This window comes from Triticum urartu, chromosome 3A (genome assembly GCF_056163025.1).
Source record: "Triticum urartu cultivar PI428250 chromosome 3A, HENAU_Tu73, whole genome shotgun sequence".
In the NCBI taxonomy this organism is placed as follows: Eukaryota; Viridiplantae; Streptophyta; class Magnoliopsida; order Poales; family Poaceae; genus Triticum; species Triticum urartu.
In genome coordinates, this window is record NC_141875.1 from 11,233,559 (window position 1) to 11,253,493 (window position 19,935).

Sequence of the window (19,935 nt, forward strand, 5' to 3'; positions counted from 1 at the left end):
TACTTATTCAAGAAGTATTAATGTTACTACATAATTATTCAAGAATATTAGTGTTACTAAATAATTATTTCAATTTTTTGAATTTTGGTCAAATCTGGTCAAACTATGGTCAAACTGTGGTCAAACTATGGTCAAACTTATTCAAGAAATATTAGCGTTACTAAATAATTACTGTTTTTTAGAATAATAGTTTCAAACTCAAACGGTGAAATATGTGACTTCATGCTCAAGCTAAACTCCTGAGGGTTAATAGGATTAACATCTTACTATTGTCAGGAAAACAACAAGTGCAGACTTGGAAACGAAGGAGAATAGAACCCGAAAGTTAAGCATGCTCGGGCTGGAGTAGTGAGAGGGATGGGTGACCGGTCGGGAAGTTAGATGATTTGGAATGAGTGATCCACACTTGAGCAGTTAAGAGAGGTGATTAGAGACTAAATCATCAAATAATTCAGAAAAATTAAAAATAAAAAAAATCAATTTTTTTCCAAAATTTTCAAAAAAAACCTTTAGTACGGGTTGGTAACACCAACCGGTACTAAAGGTCCCCCATACCAGGGCGTGAGCTCACGCCACGTGGTGGCACTTTAGCGCTGGTTCGTGCCGAACCGGTACTAAAGGGGGGGCCTTTCGATGCGACTATATCTCCCACGTGTCGAAGCACGACTTAGAGGCATAACCGCATTGAAAGCAATGTCGCAAGTGAGGTAATCTTCACACAACCCATGTAATATACATAAGGGAAAAGAATTACATAGTTGGCTTACAATCGCCACTTCACACAAATACATGAATAAAACATTACATCAACCAGATACAATTAAGGTCCGACTATGAAACCCAAAATAAAAGAAGACTACCCCAAATGCTACACAGATCCCCGATCGACCCCAACTGGGCTCCACTACTGACCAACTGGATATGGAACAACACAAGGAACAAGATCTTCATCGAGCTCCTCCTTGAGCTTGGTTGCGTCATCTGCACGATTCAACGGCACCTGCAAGCTGGTTTTGGAAGTATCTGTGAGTCACGGGGACTCGGCAATCTCACACCCTCGTGATCAAGACTATTTAAGCTTATGGGTAAGGTAAAAGGTATGAGGTGGAGCTGCAGCAAGCGACTAGCATATATGGTGGCTAACATACGCAAATGAGAGCGAGAAGAGAAGGCAAAAGCACGGTCGAGAATCTATGATCAAGAAGTGATCCTAGAACAACCTACGTCAAGCATTACTCCAACACCGTGTTCACTTCCCGGACTCCGCCGAGAAGAGACCATCACGGTTACACACGCGGTTGATGCATTTTAATAACGTCAACTTCAGGTTTTCTACAACCGGACATTAACAAATTCCCATCTGCCCATAACTGCGGGCACGGCTTTCGAAAGTTCAAATCCCTGCAGGGGTGTCCCAACTTATCCCATCACAAGCTCTCACGGTCAATGAAGGATATTCCTTCTCCCAAGACATTCCGATCAGACTCGGCATCCAGGTTACAAGACATTTCGACAATGGTAAAACAAGTCCAGCAACACCGCCCGAATGTGCCGACAAATCCCGATAGGAGCTGCACATATCTCGTTCTCAGGGCGCACCGAATGAGCCAGACGTCGGGTGGGCCAGCCCAGAGTTGCCCCTGGTAGCTCCGGACATCGCTCAGTTGGACCAACACTTAGAGAAGCACTGGCCCGGGGGGTTAAAATAAAGATGACCCTTGAGTCTGCAGAACCCAAGGGAAAGAAAAGGCTAGGTGGCGAATGGTAAAACCAATGTTGGGCATTGCTGGAGGAGTTTTATTCAAGGCGAACTGTCAAGGGGTTCCCATTATAACCCAACCGCGTAAGGAACGCAAAATCCGGGAACATAACACCGATATGACGGAAACTAGGGCGGCAAGAGTGCAACAAAACACCAGGCATAAGGCCGAGCCTTCCACCCTTTACCAAGTATATAGATGCATTAATTAAATAAGCGATATTGTGATATCCCAACAAGTAAACATGTTCCAACAAGGAACAACATCTACATGTTCCAACAAGGAACAAACTTCAATCTTCACCTGCAACTAACAACACTATAAGAGGGGCTGAGCAAAGCGGTAACATAGCCAAACAACGGTTTGCTAGGACAAGGTGGGTTAGAGGCTTGGTTCAACAATATGGGAGGCATGATAAGCAAGTGGTAGGTATGGCAGCATAGGCATAGCAAAAGAGCGAGCATCTAGCAAGCAAAGATAGAAGTGATTTCGAGGGTATGGTCATCTTGCCTGAGATCCCACAAGGAAGAAGAACGAGTCCATGAAGAAGATAAACGGACGTTGTCGAACGAAACCTCACAACACGACATTACCGGATTACCGAGACGAAGTACACCGGAAAGAAAGCAAACAACATAGTAAACAACCACCACATAAGCATGGCACGATGCGCAAACAAGTATGATGCATGTCCGGTTTAATGAGGCATGGCAAGGCAAAAGAGCACAAGCAAACTTACAAATTAAGTGGAGCTCAATATGCAACGAGTTGCATATTGACGAAACACCACGTGACTTATTTAGTTCTCTCTTGTTTAGGTATTCAACAAAATTAAATGTTGTTTAACATGGCAAGGGGTGAAGCAAAGTTAAACTAACTATCTAGTCAAGTTTAAATGAGGCCGGAAACAACGAACAACAATTCCGGTAAATCCCCATATGCATATTTAGGTTTGGTACTGTTCTGCCCTAAACCATATTTTAGAGTTTTTAAACATGCAAAGTAAGGTCACCATGTTAAACTAGGCATTTTTCCACCCCATTTACATATAAAGTTTATTAAAATCCGAGCTACGGTTGATTAGTTATGAATTAAAGCATTTTAGCATGTTAATAGAGCAAAATAAAGCAACCATCATTTTAAACATGTCAAACATGATTGAAAGTTGGATATTGTTAAACTAGATGAAAATCTAGTCGTGATACATATATGACATGTTTTATTTGGATGCATGGTTCAAAAGTTATTAGCAGTTTAACATAGGGGCAGTTCTGTAAATATGCAGTGCACTTGTTAAATAGAAAAAAAACGTACAGCGAAAAAAACGTGTCTCGGGCCGAATCTGTCTAGCCCAAACAGCAATAAAAAAAAAGGAGGCGCTGGGGAGGCCTCACCCATGGGCTTTGGCCCGGTTCAGTGGAAGAAGGCTAGCTGGGTGAGGAGGGGTGCACTGGGCCGGCAAAGAAGCAGGCTGGGCCTGGCGCTTGCCTCGCTTGGTCAACGCGAGCCGACCTGCTCGTTGCTGCTACTCGATGCAGCCGGCGGTGACGGGGATGGAAGCAGAGGCGTGTTACAGGGGCTGGGACCAGTGGGCGCGGCGGATTCGGGCAGTACGAGGGTCGGGGCGCTGGTTCCCGGCGACGAGAAACTCCGGCGATGGCACTGCTTGAAGAAGAAGGCAATGCCATGTGCGGTAGCGGTTCCCTGTGGAAGAAAAACAGGGAGGAGACATTCAGAGAAGAAGATAGCAGAGAAGGAGAAACAATCCGGGCACGGCCTTGGCGCTGGCATTGGTCGCCGGCGACGGGGTCCTTGCAGGTGCGGGCGGTGGACGGAGAAGCTCCAGCGGTGGCGCTCGCCGGCGTGGTGCCGGAGACGGCAGGGGAGTGAGGTAGCAGGCCGGCGTGGAGGAACTCCGACGGCCATGGCGTCCGGACTTGGCGGGGCGACGAAGAGGAGCAGCAGTGGACAGGCGCGGCTCCTGCAAAGGGACTTGGCGCGGCGATGGAGCAGCTTCCGACGGAGCCGCGAGGGAATTGGAGCTTCGAGTGGTTCGGGCGCCCATGGGTCTCCTGTTGACGACAGAGACAAAGGGAGCGATGAAGAGAGAGGGGAAAGAACGGGGAAGGAGGAAGGGGCGCAGGTGAGGACACAGAGGAGCTCCACTCCTCTGGATCGAAGAGGGAGGAGGAGGCTCTCGATCGAGGCGGCGGGGTTCTCTGGTGGCTTCGAATCGAAGAGCTCGGGCTCGAACTCTGGTTGGTGGGAGGAGGAATGGGAGGATCCCGATGGGGGATTTGGTCAGGTGGCGGCGGCAATGGGACAAACTCCTAGGTTTTAGGGTTGGTATGTATATATAGCAGACGGGGGAAGTTTTAGGTGCGTCCGATCATCATCGGACGGCTCTGGGTCAATTGGATAGTCAAAAGAAGAAACGAAAGAAGTATTGTGGTATTTCAGGGTTGATCCGGACTCAACTGTTACGACTGAGGGGGTCGGGTTAGGGGGTATCCCGTCCCTCCGATCAAAATCGGGCGGTCAGGAAAAAAATAGGCTAGGGAGTCCAAATAAGAAAACGGTGATGTTCTGTAGATGTTTGGGGATGATCCGGACACAACGGTGACGACTGCCCGGGTTGGGGCCGAGACAGCTTTCGGACGCGCGCGCGAGGAGGTCCGCGGGCTGACGAGAGAGGTTAGGTTAGGCCTGGCGGTAGGTGGAGGGCTGTGCGGAAGTCCTCAGGCTGAGAGAAGAGAAGAGAGAGGCCCGGCGACCGTTTCAGGAGACCGAAAACGTCCGACGTTTGACCGACTATATTGTCGCTATAGTTAAACGTTTGGGCTATCAAACAAACTCCGAATGCGATGAAACTTGGCAGGCGGTCTATCTACACTATAATAAGACCACACGCTAACTTTCAACCCATTCCGAGAACATTTTCCGGCCACTTATAAAATACTATTTCGGACATGCCGCGGGCGCGTGCGAGTGTGTCTGGGCTCAGAACGGACAACTGAGAGAACGAGGAGACCGGGACGGATGCAAGTTTTGAAAAAAATATGCAGATGCAATGCGGATGATGACATGGCAAGATGCAACACACAAGCGAAAGGCAAGGCAACAACAGCGAATAACTGGAAGACACCTGACGCATCGGTCTCGGGGCGTTACAACACTCCACCACTACGAGAGGATCTCGTCCCGATATCTAGAATGGCACCGGAGGGACAACGGAAGAGGAAGAGGTAAAACAAAGTTGCTTCTTAACAAACGAGTGAAACCAAAGAACCTTGAAAAGTTGAACAAATTGGAAGGAAGAATGCAACGAAGAAGAACAAAGTTGAAAGCACTCCGGTAGGGAAGAGGAACAGGGAAGAACAACTTTGGGCAGCACTCTGGTTGACAAGAAAAGGAATTGAATAAGAACTTGGTAGGATGAGAAGATACTTGATGAAATCACAACATACTGCCTCCGGAACTATTGAATGAATGGAACAAGGGGTAAGAAAGATTTCAGGCGGCACTCCGGTTGAGAAGGGAGGCAAAACTTGATAAGATGAGAGAACTTGATAAGATGGCACGACACTCCGGTTAAATGGATAAGCACGAAAAGAACATGATTTTGGCAAAACAAGATGATAGGACGAAGAGAGCAACATCACCATGCCTCCGGAACAAATGAATGAAAAGCTAGATGGTTGGAAAGAAAAGAAAAACGGAGAAGAAGAATGACAACTCTCACAAATAAAATTGAAAGAGCATGCTTACGAAGAAAAGGTTGAACGGAGTTGTTGGATTATCATCAACGAAAGCATAAGCTTGATATGGTCTTATGGAATACATCTCAAATTATAAGGTGTCAACCTGCCACTCACGGAAAACGATTGGATTGATATTAGCAAGGAGACGAGAAACTTTTTCACCGGGAGGATAAATGAAGAACTTGGGTCATTTATGAGCACCATAAATAGCAGCAACCCTTAGGGAAGGCTTTAGGTGAACCATGACACAAGATAACTCCAACGAAGAGGTTGATGGATTTAAAATACCTCATTCTTAACAACATGTGGATCATGAAACATGAACTCAAATTATCAAGAATGACATAATACCACCTCTGATGATACGGTAGAAAGAATTGCACTCCGGATTGCAAGATGATGAATACTTGAGCTCCTCTGAAAAGAATATTGATGAACACTTCGAGAAGGAATTAAATCCTTTATGAACCAACATGTATAGCCTCCATGAAGAAACTCCGGTAACAAAAGAATAATCACACGAAGGAAAGAGAAGTTGAAAACACAAGGTGAATCCTTGTAACGATTTAGATGAATCTCCGTGCGATATAGTTGAGAGAGCTTGGAACTCCGGTAAAAGAAAAGATGAATAATTGAGATCAAGAATTTTAATGAACCTCCGGAATAAGGAATTAAATTTACTCGATGAAAACAAGAATAAGAATTACGTTATGTGTATCCTTCACCAATTTAGATTGATGACAAGCAATGGATTTGGCATACTACGATTTCCGGATAACACAATTATAGCGTGAACAATAGACAATTATCATGAACGAGGAAAAATAATAATAATCATTTTATTATTGCCTCTAGGGCATATTTCCAACAGATTGAACCCAAAGCTAAGCACTTCTCCTATTGCAAGAAAGATCAATCTAGTAGGCCAAACCAAACTGATAATTCGAGGAGACTTGCAAAGATAACCAATCATACATAAAAGAATTCAGAGGAGATTCAAATATTGTTCATAGATAATCTTGATCATAAACCCACAATTCATCGTATCTCGACAAACACACCGCAAAAGAAGATTACATCGAATAGATCTCCAAGAGAAACAAGGAGAACCTTGTATTGAGATCCAAAGAGAGAGAACAAGCCATCTAGCTAATAACTATGGACCCGAAGGTCTGAAGTAAACTACTCACACATCATCGAAGAGGCTATGATGTTGATGTAGAAGCCCTCCGTGATCAATGCCCCCTCCGGCGGAGCACCGGAAAAGGCCCCAAGATGGGATCTCACGGGTACAGAAGGTTGCGGCGGTGGAAATAGGGTTTCGGCTCCGTATCTGATGTTTTCAGGGTATACGGGTATATATAGAAGGAAGAAGTACGTCGGTGGAGCAACATGGGCCCCATGAGGGTGGAGGGCGTGCCCAGGGGGTAGGCATGCCCCCTACCTCGTGCCTTCCTCGTTGATTGCTTTACGTAGACTCCAAGTCATCTGGATCATGTTTGTTCCGAAAATCACGTTCCCGAAGGTTTCATTCCGTTTGGACTCCGTTTGATATTCTTTTTCTGCGAAACACTGAAATAGGCAAAAAAAACAACAATTTGGGCTGGGCCTCCGGTTAATAGGTTAGTCCCAAAAATAATATAAAAGTGAATAATAAAGCCCAATAAACATCCAAAACAGAATATAATATAGCATGGAACAATAAAAAATTATAGATACATTGGAGACGTATCACTGGACAACTACAATGGGAGGTAGCTGGACGAGTCAAACGTCTCGTGTCCCCATAACACCTCAGAATGCGCGCACACCATCTACAACCAGCATTCATTCCATTTCACAGAATAAAAAATAAAACAAGAAGCACTCATTGCTACTCTTGCTCTCTCCCGTCTCCTTTATATTTCAATAAGCTCCGACTCCCTCAGCCACATCACAACTCATTTGCCTTCTCCGTCGCCTGCTTCTAGGGTTCGTGCTTCTTCCCCGCACATAATCTGATTTCAAACAAGTTATTGTAGAGTTTTTATTTGGTCTCTCGATTAATTTCTAAGCCGTGCTTCTCTCATAGATTGCTGACCGTGGGTGCTTGCCCTAAGCTTCCCATCACAACCCATTTGCCTTCTCCGTCGCCTGCTTCTAGGGTTCGTGCTTCTTCCCCGCACACAGTCTCATTTCAAACAAGTTATTGTAGAGTTTTTATTGGATCTCTCGATTAACTTCTAAGTCGTGCTTCTCTCGTAGATTTGCTAGCCGTGCGTGCTTGCCCTGAGCTTCCCCTACCCCAATCTCCGTTCGTCGACGCTCGTTCTTCTTCTCTCCCAGTAAAAAGCATATGCGTAAGCAGCATGCTCCGATCCGTATTTACGTTTTACATTTAGGTTTTTCATCTGATAGTTATTGAAGCATCAGATCCGGTACAACGACTTCATTCTCTAAAGGAATATAAAAACCATTTTAAAATCTAAATAAGTGTTCTAAACTCTGTCATACTGCTTTTCTGGAAGGACTAGATGAGAAGATTTCTGGTAAATTTGTAGTTGTTGTCTGCCTTCGTACGGATATTTTTAATATGGCTAACATACTTGTTCTGAATTATTTAGGTATGATTTGCCCTACCTGCCACCAACCAGGCGGCCTTGCGAACCACACCCTGAAGTTCTCTAGCAGTTTGAGGTTATTCTTGATGAAAATTGCTAGAGCCGCATGGTTAGTTAGCATTACTAACATATTAGTTGCTTACAATACAGTAGAAATCGTCACTGTTACTCATACCCCCTTGCACCTACACTAGGTTCCCCTGTTGTCACTTCTTCGCACCTGTCTTGTGTCTCTTTCATTTTCCATTAGTTTGCCTGTCTATGCCCTGATTACTATAGTGCATCTTCAGTTCTAATTAAAATTAGTCAACATATGCCAAAAATCTGTATCCATTAATTTATAATACCATTATGTTGTTATCTGTAATTCTTATCAAAAATTCATATCCAAATTAAGAAAACTTTTAACATTGATAATACGCGAGTTCAAATTTATACTTACAGGTTGTTATTTTTACTATTTTTTCCAGTATGTACCTTGTAATGTCAGAGCTTTTCTCGCTGAATACATTGACGAGAGGAAGAAAGAAGCAAGAAAATTGTGTAAAGAGCAGGTAGAGCCAGCCCTTCTTACACATGAAGGAAGGTCTTACAATGCTTTGTTTAAGCATAGGCCAAACTACACAAAGTTCTGCGGTGGTGAGTGGAACACCTTTGCGGATGATTATGAACTTTGTGCTGGAGACCACATAGAATTTGAACTACCAGACGAGGGTCTCAATCTCGAAATACAAACATATCGGGATGACAAAAGGATGCTTCCATTACCCCACGTTGGTAGGTATTTAATATTACAAACTTATCTTCTTTCGCTGTATTTTTATATGCATGCATCGAACTGGACAATATTAACCCCGTGTTGCATAAAACTTTATCTAACTTTAAAATCTTGTTCTTTTTCTAGCTCTCGACGATCTTTCTTCTGACGATTTTGACCATGTTCACTGTTGTGTCTACTCTAAGAATATTGAGCTTACCTACGACCAGACACGATTCTTTCTACAACGCCTTTTCGGAGATACTTTCATCCGTTGCCGTCCATTTGTCCATGTCTTGACTCCCACCAACACCAAAGACTGCGTCATGGTTGGTTACGACTGTATTTGTTAAAATACCAAACATATTTTGCTCATATGTAATATAAACAATATTGACGTAATCTTGCTTATATGTAAAATTATAAAGAACCTATTTATTCAAACCTAAAACAACAAAACTTTTGTTGTTCTCTTAACATGTTGTTTTATCTATTTACACACAAACCTGAACATGTCAGCAATTATATTACTTTCAATATGGAATTTCTTAATGTTTGCACACTCACCGTATTCAGCCATTCTTTTATTTATTGTCAAAGTGGCAAATCAACGGTTTTAATTTCTATTTAATTTCGATTTCTTCTAGAAAATTCCGAGGAGCGTTGTCTCGACACTGAAGAGATGGGTGGACATGCCAACCAATGGCAGGGTGACGCTTGAAGCTCCTGATGAACCTACCCATGTCATCACTCCTTCGTCGTACTACATATGCAAAAACGACGGCAGGATGGTAATAGAAAAGTCTTCTTTCAGAGACTTCATATCAGCTACATCCTTTGTTGAAAAGAACGTTGTTCTAATCACTTTCAAAGAGCGCCATGACCGTTCTGTGTCCATCATCATTCAGCGCATTCTGTAGATTCCGTCGGAACCAACATCTAAAATGGAAGCAAACAGTGTATCTCCTAGGATGTTCAGCGCTCGTTTCATGATGATGCCTCCCGGGAGCAAAACACTGGTTACTATAAGTTCGCTAGTTAGGATGGTAGAGTAATGTAACTATTATGGACCATGTGCTTGCTTGAACTATCGGAATGATCTTTTGGATCTTATGTAGCTCTTACGGACCCTCAACTCGCTGTTTCAACCATCGGAATGATCCTTTGCAACAAATGTTGTTTGAACTATCGGAATAATTCATTGGAAAAAATGTAGTTCTAATCCTTTGAAAAGGTCACAATTCAAAAAAACCAAAAAACAGAAAGAATCATTTTCAAAAATCAAACGAAACAAGAATCAATTTTTGATTCAAAACCTATAGCAATGCCATGTTATCAAACTTATTCAAACCATCTACTGAAACATATCTCGATTAAAAACCAAACAGGACTCCATTTTCAAGTGCAAACTATGTTTACTTCACAAACTTTTCATAAACACACGGTTGTGCACCGAATAACATAACAACAGTGCCTCCCTCACCAAGGAAGATCGTTAAACAAAAAAAAAACGTTTTCACAACAAAGGCATGACCATGCATCTGCTGATGTTCTACCATTTACACGACTACTTTCACAGCCAAAGATGGAATACGCACATATGGATCACGCACGCAGCATGCAACAAATTAAAAAAATCAATGAACAAGATAAGTGAAAATCTAAAAAAAACAGATAAAACAAACGCCTGTTTCCGAAAATCTACGCCTGGAACCACCGGATGACTACCAACTGCTCTTTGGCGGTTTCCTTTTTTGCACGACAAAGGAAAGATCCCTTTCACTTTTCTGACTCCATTTGCATCCTCTTCCTCGAAAGTTTCTCGCCGACCGCAGTTCACCACCGCACACCTCCAGCCATGGACGACGGGAAACTAACAACACTCACCGAACACATCACTACCCATGGTACAACCGTGCTGGAGGTGGTGTACACCAACGACCCAAGGACCATGGAGCGGATCATCAAAAAGTGCGAGGAATGGCTAAAGGAGGAGAAGAACAAGTTCGTCGGCCTCGACCTCGAGTACACACGTAAGAGCAGTTACATACGACAAGGGATCGTCGTCGTCCAACTTGCCATGCGCGAGCATGTCCTTGTATACCACTACTACAGGTCCGAGCGCTCCCAGGCGTTAGTTGACTTCCTGCAACGAAAAGCGGTAACTTTCACTAGCGTCGACACCAGGAACGACAAGACCATGCTTGCCCGTGCATGTATCAAAATTCCGGACGAGCACCACGTCGACATCCAAAGGCTATTCTGCATCAAGGGTGGTGGAGAAAGGGACTCCATGGGTGACCTTGCAGCGGCCATCATCGACCCCTCATACAAGAACATGAAGAAATCATTTCCAAAGGAGAAGCACTAGTTCTGGGAGTGGAAGCCGCTTTCCCCGATACACCTTGAGTACGCAGCAAAGGACGGGTATGTTAGCTACGAGTTGTACCGTAGAATCCTAATCATCAAGAACGGGCTACGTCACCTCCACCAACAACCAATGAAAGAAAGACTCCGCCCACGTAAGAACAAAGACGAGGGATCTTCCAGCGGCTGGAAACGCCGGAAGGGAAACAGTGGTTGGTAAATTGCGAGAAAATGGATGTCTACATTAAACTAGTAGGATCGTGCCGTGATTGATTGATCTGCCGTGATCGAGGGATCGGGTGCGTGGCACTACTATTATAATAATTTAGATTGAATGAACCCATGTTGTAAATATGTTTGTTGTTGCTCAAAGATGTCTGTATTGTATTACTATTTTACGTTTGAACTTTGAACACAGTGGTGTGCATGTCTAAATGCAATTAGTAAGTTATGTCCCAGTATTGAGCAAGCATATATTGTATCCATGATTATAGAACGAGAGATATGTCGCACGATATTGTATTATAATTTTCATACTCAACCTTTACAAGATGCATCATGCATTTACAAGAATATGTGATGGTATCGTTGTAAATTTTCAGTACAATGCTTATTCAACATTGGCGTGAATAATTCATAAATATTGCAGAAGAACATTTGGCACACAAACGCAAGCGACAAGAACTTTGTTACTTTAACCACATTGAAAAAAATTAAAATCACACAACACAACCATTTCACATCAAACACCGCTTCGTCCATTCAGAACATCCTTGCTATTGCAAACAAGTTCCTCTCTGTACACCAGTTCTGCACGATGCCACAAAATTACACTACCGTGTGCAACTGACCTATGTACAACCTTGGCTCTCTAAGTGTCTACTCAACCCATGCCTTGTGGTGCCACGCACCCGTGACCCTAGAGACTTCACACCTGTGCATCCACAACCGAGCCTCTCTAACCAAATATTCGGACCGATGCCTCTGCTGCCATACGTCCATGCCTCTATAAACTTGACATCAGCAAGAGGGTTCAAACCCGTGCATCCAGACAATCGTGCTTGTACTGACTTCACTTCCATGCCTCCGTTTACTCGATCGACGTGCCTCACATGAAACTAACAGTAACTCTACGTGCTCCGCACACGTGATCGCCTGTGCAACTCAACTTTGGTGCTGCACACACGCTCCTCTCAGTATACCAGTGCCTCCACACAACCATGCCTGTACTGACTACAATTCCGTGCCTCCGTTTGGTCAACCCACGTGCCACACATAAAACCAACAGTAACTCTACCTATTACACACACGTGCCTCTCGCATGAAACCCATAGTATCTCTACGTGTTCGGCACGCGTGATCGCCCGTATAACTTTTGTGCTACACACACGTTCCTCTCAGTATACCCGTGCCTCCACACAACCGTGCCTGTACTGACTACAATTTCGTGCCTCCATTTGCTGAATCGACGTGCCTCGCATGAAACCCACAATAACTCTACGTGCTCCGCACGCGTCATCACCCGTGCAACTTTGGTGTTGCACACACGCTCCTCTCAGTATACACGTGCCTCCACACAACCATGCCTGTACTGACTTCAATCCACGTGCCTCACATAAAAAAGATGCACAGCCATGCCTCAGAGTAAACAACACGTGCCTCTACTGTATTTATAACCATGACCCCAATTAAATAACATCCGTCCAAAAAAACATATTTAAAAGAGATGCATAGCCACACCTCTTCTACAAACGAACAAAAGCAATGAACAGTTAGGTTCATATCGTTTCATATATTTAAATAACATTAAACCATAGCATAGATTTTTAAACAAAATCCATTATGTTCAAAGGCTATAGCTAACATCACTGCGGCAAAAGATTGAAGATAACAACAAGCCTCCCATCACACTCTTTGAAAGTTATCAGCACCAAGCTGTTTACTTCAATAGACGATGCCTGGAGAAAATCACTGAAACCTTCATGTTTGAACACCGTTCTATTACCCAAGCCAATGAAGTAGGAGCAAGGAGTCAAAAAAGATCAAAATATATTACAAAACATTAAAAGTATAAGGACTAAAGTGAAAAAAGGAAAACCACAAAGGGAAACCGGAAATCACGGGAGAAGCCGTGCGCGCGACAAGTGTCGTGCGCGGAGCGCCTCAGAAAAGTCTCTCGAGCGCTCCGCGCGTGACACTTGGCGCGCGGGGAGCGCTCCTCAATTAGTGATTTCAAATAAATTAGGAGTAGAAGATATTTTAAAAAAAGGGGGGGCTGTGGTGTGCCCGCACGCGGGCCTGGCCTCGCAGCCTAGTCACAGCCCAAGGTGTGTCATGTGCCGGGCCGGCAACGCGGCCCGCGGCCCACTTGGACAGGTTTGTTCCCACCCGACAACCCGAGTCCCGACGTACCAGCCCGATCGTGAACCACAAAAAGAGACCGATCGTGAACCACCCCGTGCCCTACAACCTCCGCCCCCGTCCCCGTCCCCGCGTGCCTTACACAACTCCTCCTCCGCCTCTGCCGCGCCGCGCGTGGCCTCCGTCGCCGTCCCAGGGGTTCGAGGTATTATATCTTAGTTTTCATCTAGCGATTAGATTTGTTAAAATTCCCCTGGCCTCCGCGGTTAGTTAGATCCGCCCCTGCCGCTGTCTCCGCAGGCGAGCAGCTTCTTTGCAAACCCTAGATCTGGAGTGGCTAGGTTGTCAAGACTTCGTAGGTAATCTTGGTTGAGTCGACCGGCTTGATTTGATTTAGGGAACAGTTAGCGCCTTTCTTGATCTCGATGTGCCCACTTTTTCATGCTATGGTGCCTCTGCTAGTACAGAATCGCCATGTGCTGCTGCATCTTTTTTTATACTGATAAAAGGGCTTAGACAATTTCTGCTGGCTCTTCTGCGGGCTCCATGGGTGGCAGTGATGGACTTCCCTCTTGGTTGTGTGGGCGGTTAGAGGTGGAGCGGCGGGTTCCGGGTGAAAACCTTTGTCCGTGTGGACTTGGCAGCGGCGATGCATAGCGCCGTTCTCCCGCTTGGGGCGTTGTCCGTGGAGCTTAGGTGTTATAGGGTGTTAGCATGGCGTTGTTTTCAGTTCTTCCTGTTCTCTCTCTTGGTAGCGTAGTCGTGTGTGGCTTGCGTGATCTGATTATCCTAGTATAGGCACTGTGTGAAGGGCTACTTGATCACCTTGTATCGTTCGCCCGTGTACTTTGTTTGGTTGTTGATTTATATATAATAAAGCGGGCGAAAACCTCTTCCGAGAAGACAATTTCTGTTGCTGCAACCTGCACTATAACAAAACCCGACATTCTCTCTTCTGCACCAGTGCTACTGTTAGCCATAACTTGCCTTTACCTGCTTTCATTTGCATTGCTTTCGTCGTGCTCTAGGATGCAACAGCCTACAGGCGAGATGGAGATGAAGAAGGCGCCTCTGCCAGCGCCTGCTTTCCACAAAGAGTACACTCTTCCTAGAGCACAAGAATACCTTGATCGACACTATTCACAACGCCCTCCTCTCTCCAAGGATGATTACTCCAAAAAGGTGAGACAAGCCCTGCATATTTCTTAACCTGAATCCATGGATACAATTGTTGCCCTTTCTGTTTGAACTGGCACTCGGCAATATATTATGGATAATCACTTGCATCTGGATGGGTCTAGTTTGCATCTGAACAATATGTTCCTTGGTTCTCAAGACCCTTTTGTTGCTAATAGAGGTCTATGTATCTTCTCATTTTAATTTGTCTAGCTAGGTGTAACCAACTACAACGTAACTGGGTTGGTCAACTGTTCCTGAAAATATTTTTCTTGGAACTAAACACATGCTGTAGGGTTTCAGATGGTCCATTGCATTGCTGTTTTTTAGGCTGCAACATATATTATGGACTCCTCTGGACTGTATCATGGCTAAATCGTGATGATACAAGCAGGGCTTATTGCTGCATATCATTAGGCATGCAGCACAGGGAGTAAAGAAGAAGCACACACGTATGTAATGCATATTTTTGTAAACCAAAATCCGCTTCCGTAGTTCGGCGAGCAGTAGCATTTTTTCGTGGGTTTTTTGGTTTTAACTTCTCTGTGTTTACTTTGTGATGCAAATAGCATCAAATACTACTAGTACAGCATTGCCATGTGCTGCTGCATTTTTGTTTACTGATATAAACAGGCTTGCCAATTTCTTTTGCTGCAACCTATACTTTGATAAAAAATTGCCTCTTCTGCAGCAGTGCTATGGATAATTACATACTGTCTGTTTCTGTAGCCGATACCTACCTTTAACCCGCTTTCATCACTTTGTTTTTGTCTGTGCTCTAGGATCCTACAGGCGAGATGGAGAAGAAGAAGAAGGCGCCGCTGCCAACACCTCATTTCCACAAAGAGCGGCCTCTTCCTAGAGCAGAGCGGTCCCCCGATCGACGCTACTCGCCTTACCCTCCTCCGTCCATGGATGGTTGCTCTGGAAAGGTGAGACAATCCCCACACACTTTTTAATGCGAACACCTTAAATCCTTAATCCATGGATACAAATGTTACATTTTCCCTTTTTAATGTGAACACCCTAAATCCTTAAATCCTTAATCCATGGATAAAAATTGTAATGTTCTCATTGCAGAATGCTGGATCTTGGCCCCTTCACCTGACTTACTATGGGCCTCCATCTGACCTTCATGTCGACTGGCGCAATAAAGACGGGGTTGTGGACATGGAGCATTACAGCACAGAGCTGTTTGCAGCGATGGACAAAGTGAGCATTGCGTAATACTCCCTCTGTAAACTAATATAAGAGCGTTTAGATTATTAAAGTAGTAATCTAAACACTCTTATATTAGTTTACGGAGGGAGTATAATATTCCATGCGAAATATCTCTCTCCCTTTATAAATCCCGTTCATTTTTAGATATTAGAGGAGAACCCCCCCTCCGCCCGCCCATGCATCCAAAGATCGATGCGGTCAATTGTTTAATTAGTACAAAGTAATTTATTGATCATAGTCAAAATAAATGGAGTATAAAAGAGCAACAAGGTACATGCATAAAACTGAAAAGTAGATCTCGATTACATAGCCTATATATAGGGTAAAATATGTTTCTTTCTTGTAATCTCACTGCCAAAGAAATCCTTGTTATTTCAAACACTGTTGAATTAAGGTAAAATGTGACAGAGCTGTTTTGTTCGGTTTGCAGCATAGTTTTTGGTCGATGCACACTTGTACACGCCCACAGTTTGGACCAAACGTCAGCGCTGAGTATGTGCTTGATCCTGTGTTTAAGGATACGTTCCTTGCCAATCCCCGTTTTAGCTACCTGCTTCCCTTGATCGGCCACAAAGTAGCTTCTGCAGCTGAGGCTCCCAATTCAACCACGCAGGCAAGACTTCTACTCAAACTCCTGACATTTTTATGCCAAGCTAGCTGCTACGGTTATCGATTTTTAGGCCTCTTTGGATTGTAGGAACTAGAAAATATAAGGTTATGTACAAACAAGAGGCATGCATGCTTTTAAGTGCAACATGATTGCAATTTTGTGAAAATCCCGAAGGAAACAAAGGGACACCACTTGGCGGCTTCAACCGACAGAGTGGAGAGAACACATATAGTATCAAATCATTACTACTTCCCTTTTTGACTGGCAATCAAATGGTTACTTTGACCACATATGTCTTCTAGTGTTGCTGGTACTGTACCAGCAAACTGATTGCTATGCACGGAGATTATTTTGATTATGTTAATTTACAGTCTTGTTATTGATGCATATTTCTTTCTATGCCACCGATTGTATCTCTCACATCCATCGTTCCATGTGATGACCGATTTCCAATTTTCATCACATTGTTCCATTTAAATACTCACGTTACCAAATGTTCAGTACAGACTAAATGTTCTGAAGTCAAGTTTATGAACTGCCATCTCGGATGTTACTGTATTGATCATCTCTTGTTTGTTGTTGGCAACATTATCTCTCTTTTACCTTGGCAGGTTGGCACAACTACTGGATACGGGCAGCGTGATGGTTCTATAGAAGTCCCTGTCCGCGAAGGTGTGTGCCCATGTATCCATATTTCGGGACAACTAATTTTGGAAGCATTTGTTCAGTATATATATAGTATATACCCAATGTCTTTTTAAGAAGAACTATATCAATTGACTTAAACACAGTAAAACAGTAACAAAGCTAAGATATATTTTTTACTCGTTGATTAATTCAGATATCATTGATTGGTAATTTAACATGGCATGTTGGTTATGTTTGTTACATAATCATGGCTTCCTTCTCTGTTAGTGAGAAATTTTACCTTAATTTTTGGCCTCTAGTTTGACAACCGGTGTGATGCAAAAAGAGCAAATGAAGAAGTTTCAATGTTGCTCATACTTTTTTCCTTTTACTTCTGTTGCTGACACTCTGTTTTGCTTGTATGATGACAGTTGCTGCTTTGAAGATTTCTGACAACTAGCCACTAATGTGCCCAACCAAGTTGCTCCCAGAAGACGAAAATCAAGATTTTCATGGAGGACCCTGAGTTTCATATTGAGATTACGAACCCGTTAGCAGTAACTATATGTATTAGCTACATCTACCCTATGTGTGGGCCGCATCTTCAAGATCAATGCGTGCAGGATATATTAATTTTAACTTGGTGTCTGCGCTGCGCCGCATCTATCTATCCATCTATCTATATAGTGCAAGATATTTATAAGCTTGGTTCAGGTTGTGTCTGAGAAAGAGTGGCAATCTGTCACAGATGATGGCATATGAACTGGAAAACTTTATCTGCGGTGGTGACTATTTCACAATGCTTCTTCGATCATCTGCGGAATTTACCTCTTTTGGGGTCCTGGTCTTCTAACCCTGCATGCACGTTGCACGTTACTGTCTGAAATAGATCTAAGAGCTTGATGATTGCCTGTAGGCAGGGATCAGAGTGTACATATGAGGGTCGTTTTCATTTGTGTTCTGTTCCATTTATTGTTTTATCGATGTAAAGCCATTGACAAATTGTCCTCTCCTTTGGGAGATATACTGGCTGCAGCCCACCCAAAGTGACTTTGCATTTTGTTCCTTTTTATCTTCTTCTAATAACTTGGGGTTTTCAGCAGCCTGACAAGAGACGCAGAGGATGGGCAAAGTGATGACGACGAGAAACTAGTTTATTTGTTTGGGCACTGACATTTATTTTCAAACTAGCACGGTGTCCCGTCTAACCGTCTTTAATCTTCTATGGTTCTTGGAGCTTGTGGTCAGATATCCACAATGTGCTCGCATAGTCGCATTCCACTAACATATATATGTGGCATAGTCACATTCTTCTACTCCCTCCGTTCCGAATTACTTGTCTTGGATTTGTCTAGATACAGATGTATTTAGACTCATTTTAGTGCTAGATACCTCCATATCTGGATAAATCCAAGACAAGTAATTTGGAGCGGAGAGAGTATGTTTTATGGGAACACACACTAAGATAGAAATGTCCCGGTTAATGTACTTTGCCAAAAATCAAAAATAAATAAATAAGGAGGGGGTAATGTTCGCCTATACCACTGAAACAGCTGGTACATACGTACTACTCGATCAACCTGCAACTTTTGCTCATTGTGAAGAGTAATTAACACACACTAGGAGATATTGTAATCAAGGACGGTGAAACGCTGGGATCGCTTCCGCTAGCAGGCTGCTAAGCACATGCATTAGCCTCTTTTCCTTGAAGACTAGGTCGCGTCCTGGCAAACGCGTAACCTTTGCCGCTTCAAGCGAGCGGCAACTTACATCCCGGCTAAGATAGATAGGCCGGCGCCGTTGACGAGCACCACGTACCAAGTGAGCTACATAGGTATCCATGCTCTCGATCGATGGCCTATAAAGTCCATGAGAACCATGCATACAAACGCACCCGTCTCAGATAATCAACAGAACGAAAGACACTACCAAGACCATACTATAAGCCAGGAGCAACACCGTGAGTGCTTTCGCAATGGCGAGGCGCCTGGGAGTCGTGCTGGTTGTGGCGGCGGTCGTTCTTCTCCTTGTCACCGCCACGGCCGCCCGGTCCGACAAGCCGGAGGCGCACAAGGAAGACAAGCCGAAGGGGCCTGCTGAGAGACCGCCCAAGGCCCAGGGGCCCAAGCTGAAGGAGCCCAAGGAAGACAAGCCGAAGGGGCCTGCTGAGAGGCCGCCCAAGGCCCAAGGGCCAAAGTCGAAGACAAAGCCGATGCACGTTAAGTGCAGCGAGAACTGCAAGAAGGACCTCAAAATCGCTAGTTAATGCTAATCCTTGGAGAAGTCATATCCCACCAACGCACTACATGTGCGTCACTTGTTGCAACCTTTGAGTTTGTTCTTTTTTCGTATATTTGTTTTTTCAATAAGGTTCATCTTTTGAACTGTGTATCCAAATTCTGAACTATTTTAATCATTTGATTTTCCGTGTTGAGATCTTTGAAATTAGATCACATTTTAATAGGTTTCTACAATCTTTTTCAAAAAAATTCGAAAGAAAAACCAAGAAGAAAAAACTGAAACCGAAAAGAAAACTAAAAAACAAATGCAAAAAAATGAAATCTGAGAAAAGGAAAATTGAAAGAAAAAAATTGAAGGCCAGCAGCACAATTGCGTTTTCATTCTTTTTGGAAGCACATGTTGTGCTTTTCTTGCATAAGAAAAGTTGTGCTTCTTGAGAAAGCACATGCTGTGT

General features: G+C 43.8%; 3 protein-coding genes across 4 annotated transcripts; all 3 read left to right on the forward strand.

Annotated features, from left to right (window-relative positions):
* The first annotated feature begins 10,736 nt into the window (after positions 1 to 10,736).
* LOC147977763 (uncharacterized) lies at positions 10,737 to 11,249 on the forward strand. The gene has a single exon (XM_087514534.1). The coding sequence runs from the start codon at positions 10,737 to 10,739 to the stop codon at positions 11,247 to 11,249; it is 513 nt and encodes a 170-aa protein (XP_087370660.1).
* Positions 11,250 to 13,659: 2,410 nt separating this feature from the next.
* LOC125542351 (uncharacterized) lies at positions 13,660 to 18,054 on the forward strand. 2 transcript variants are annotated; one of them, XM_048705355.2, is made up of 7 exons: positions 13,660 to 13,811; positions 14,635 to 14,788; positions 15,565 to 15,714; positions 15,863 to 15,994; positions 16,434 to 16,616; positions 17,225 to 17,285; positions 17,672 to 18,054. In XM_048705355.2, exons 2-7 carry the CDS (start codon positions 14,636 to 14,638, stop codon positions 17,698 to 17,700), a joined length of 708 nt encoding a protein of 235 aa, XP_048561312.1. In that variant the 5' UTR covers positions 13,660 to 13,811; position 14,635; the 3' UTR covers positions 17,701 to 18,054. The 2 variants fall into 2 exon arrangements, with proteins under 2 accessions (XP_048561312.1, XP_048561313.1); XM_048705356.2 differs by lacking the exon at positions 13,660 to 13,811 and adding an exon at positions 13,825 to 13,965.
* A 1,092-nt stretch (positions 18,055 to 19,146) lies between these two features.
* Positions 19,147 to 19,674, forward strand: LOC147977764 (uncharacterized). Its single transcript, XM_087516436.1, has one exon. The coding sequence runs from the start codon at positions 19,216 to 19,218 to the stop codon at positions 19,504 to 19,506; it is 291 nt and encodes a 96-aa protein (XP_087372562.1). The 5' UTR covers positions 19,147 to 19,215; the 3' UTR covers positions 19,507 to 19,674.
* The last annotated feature ends 261 nt before the right edge of the window (positions 19,675 to 19,935 follow it).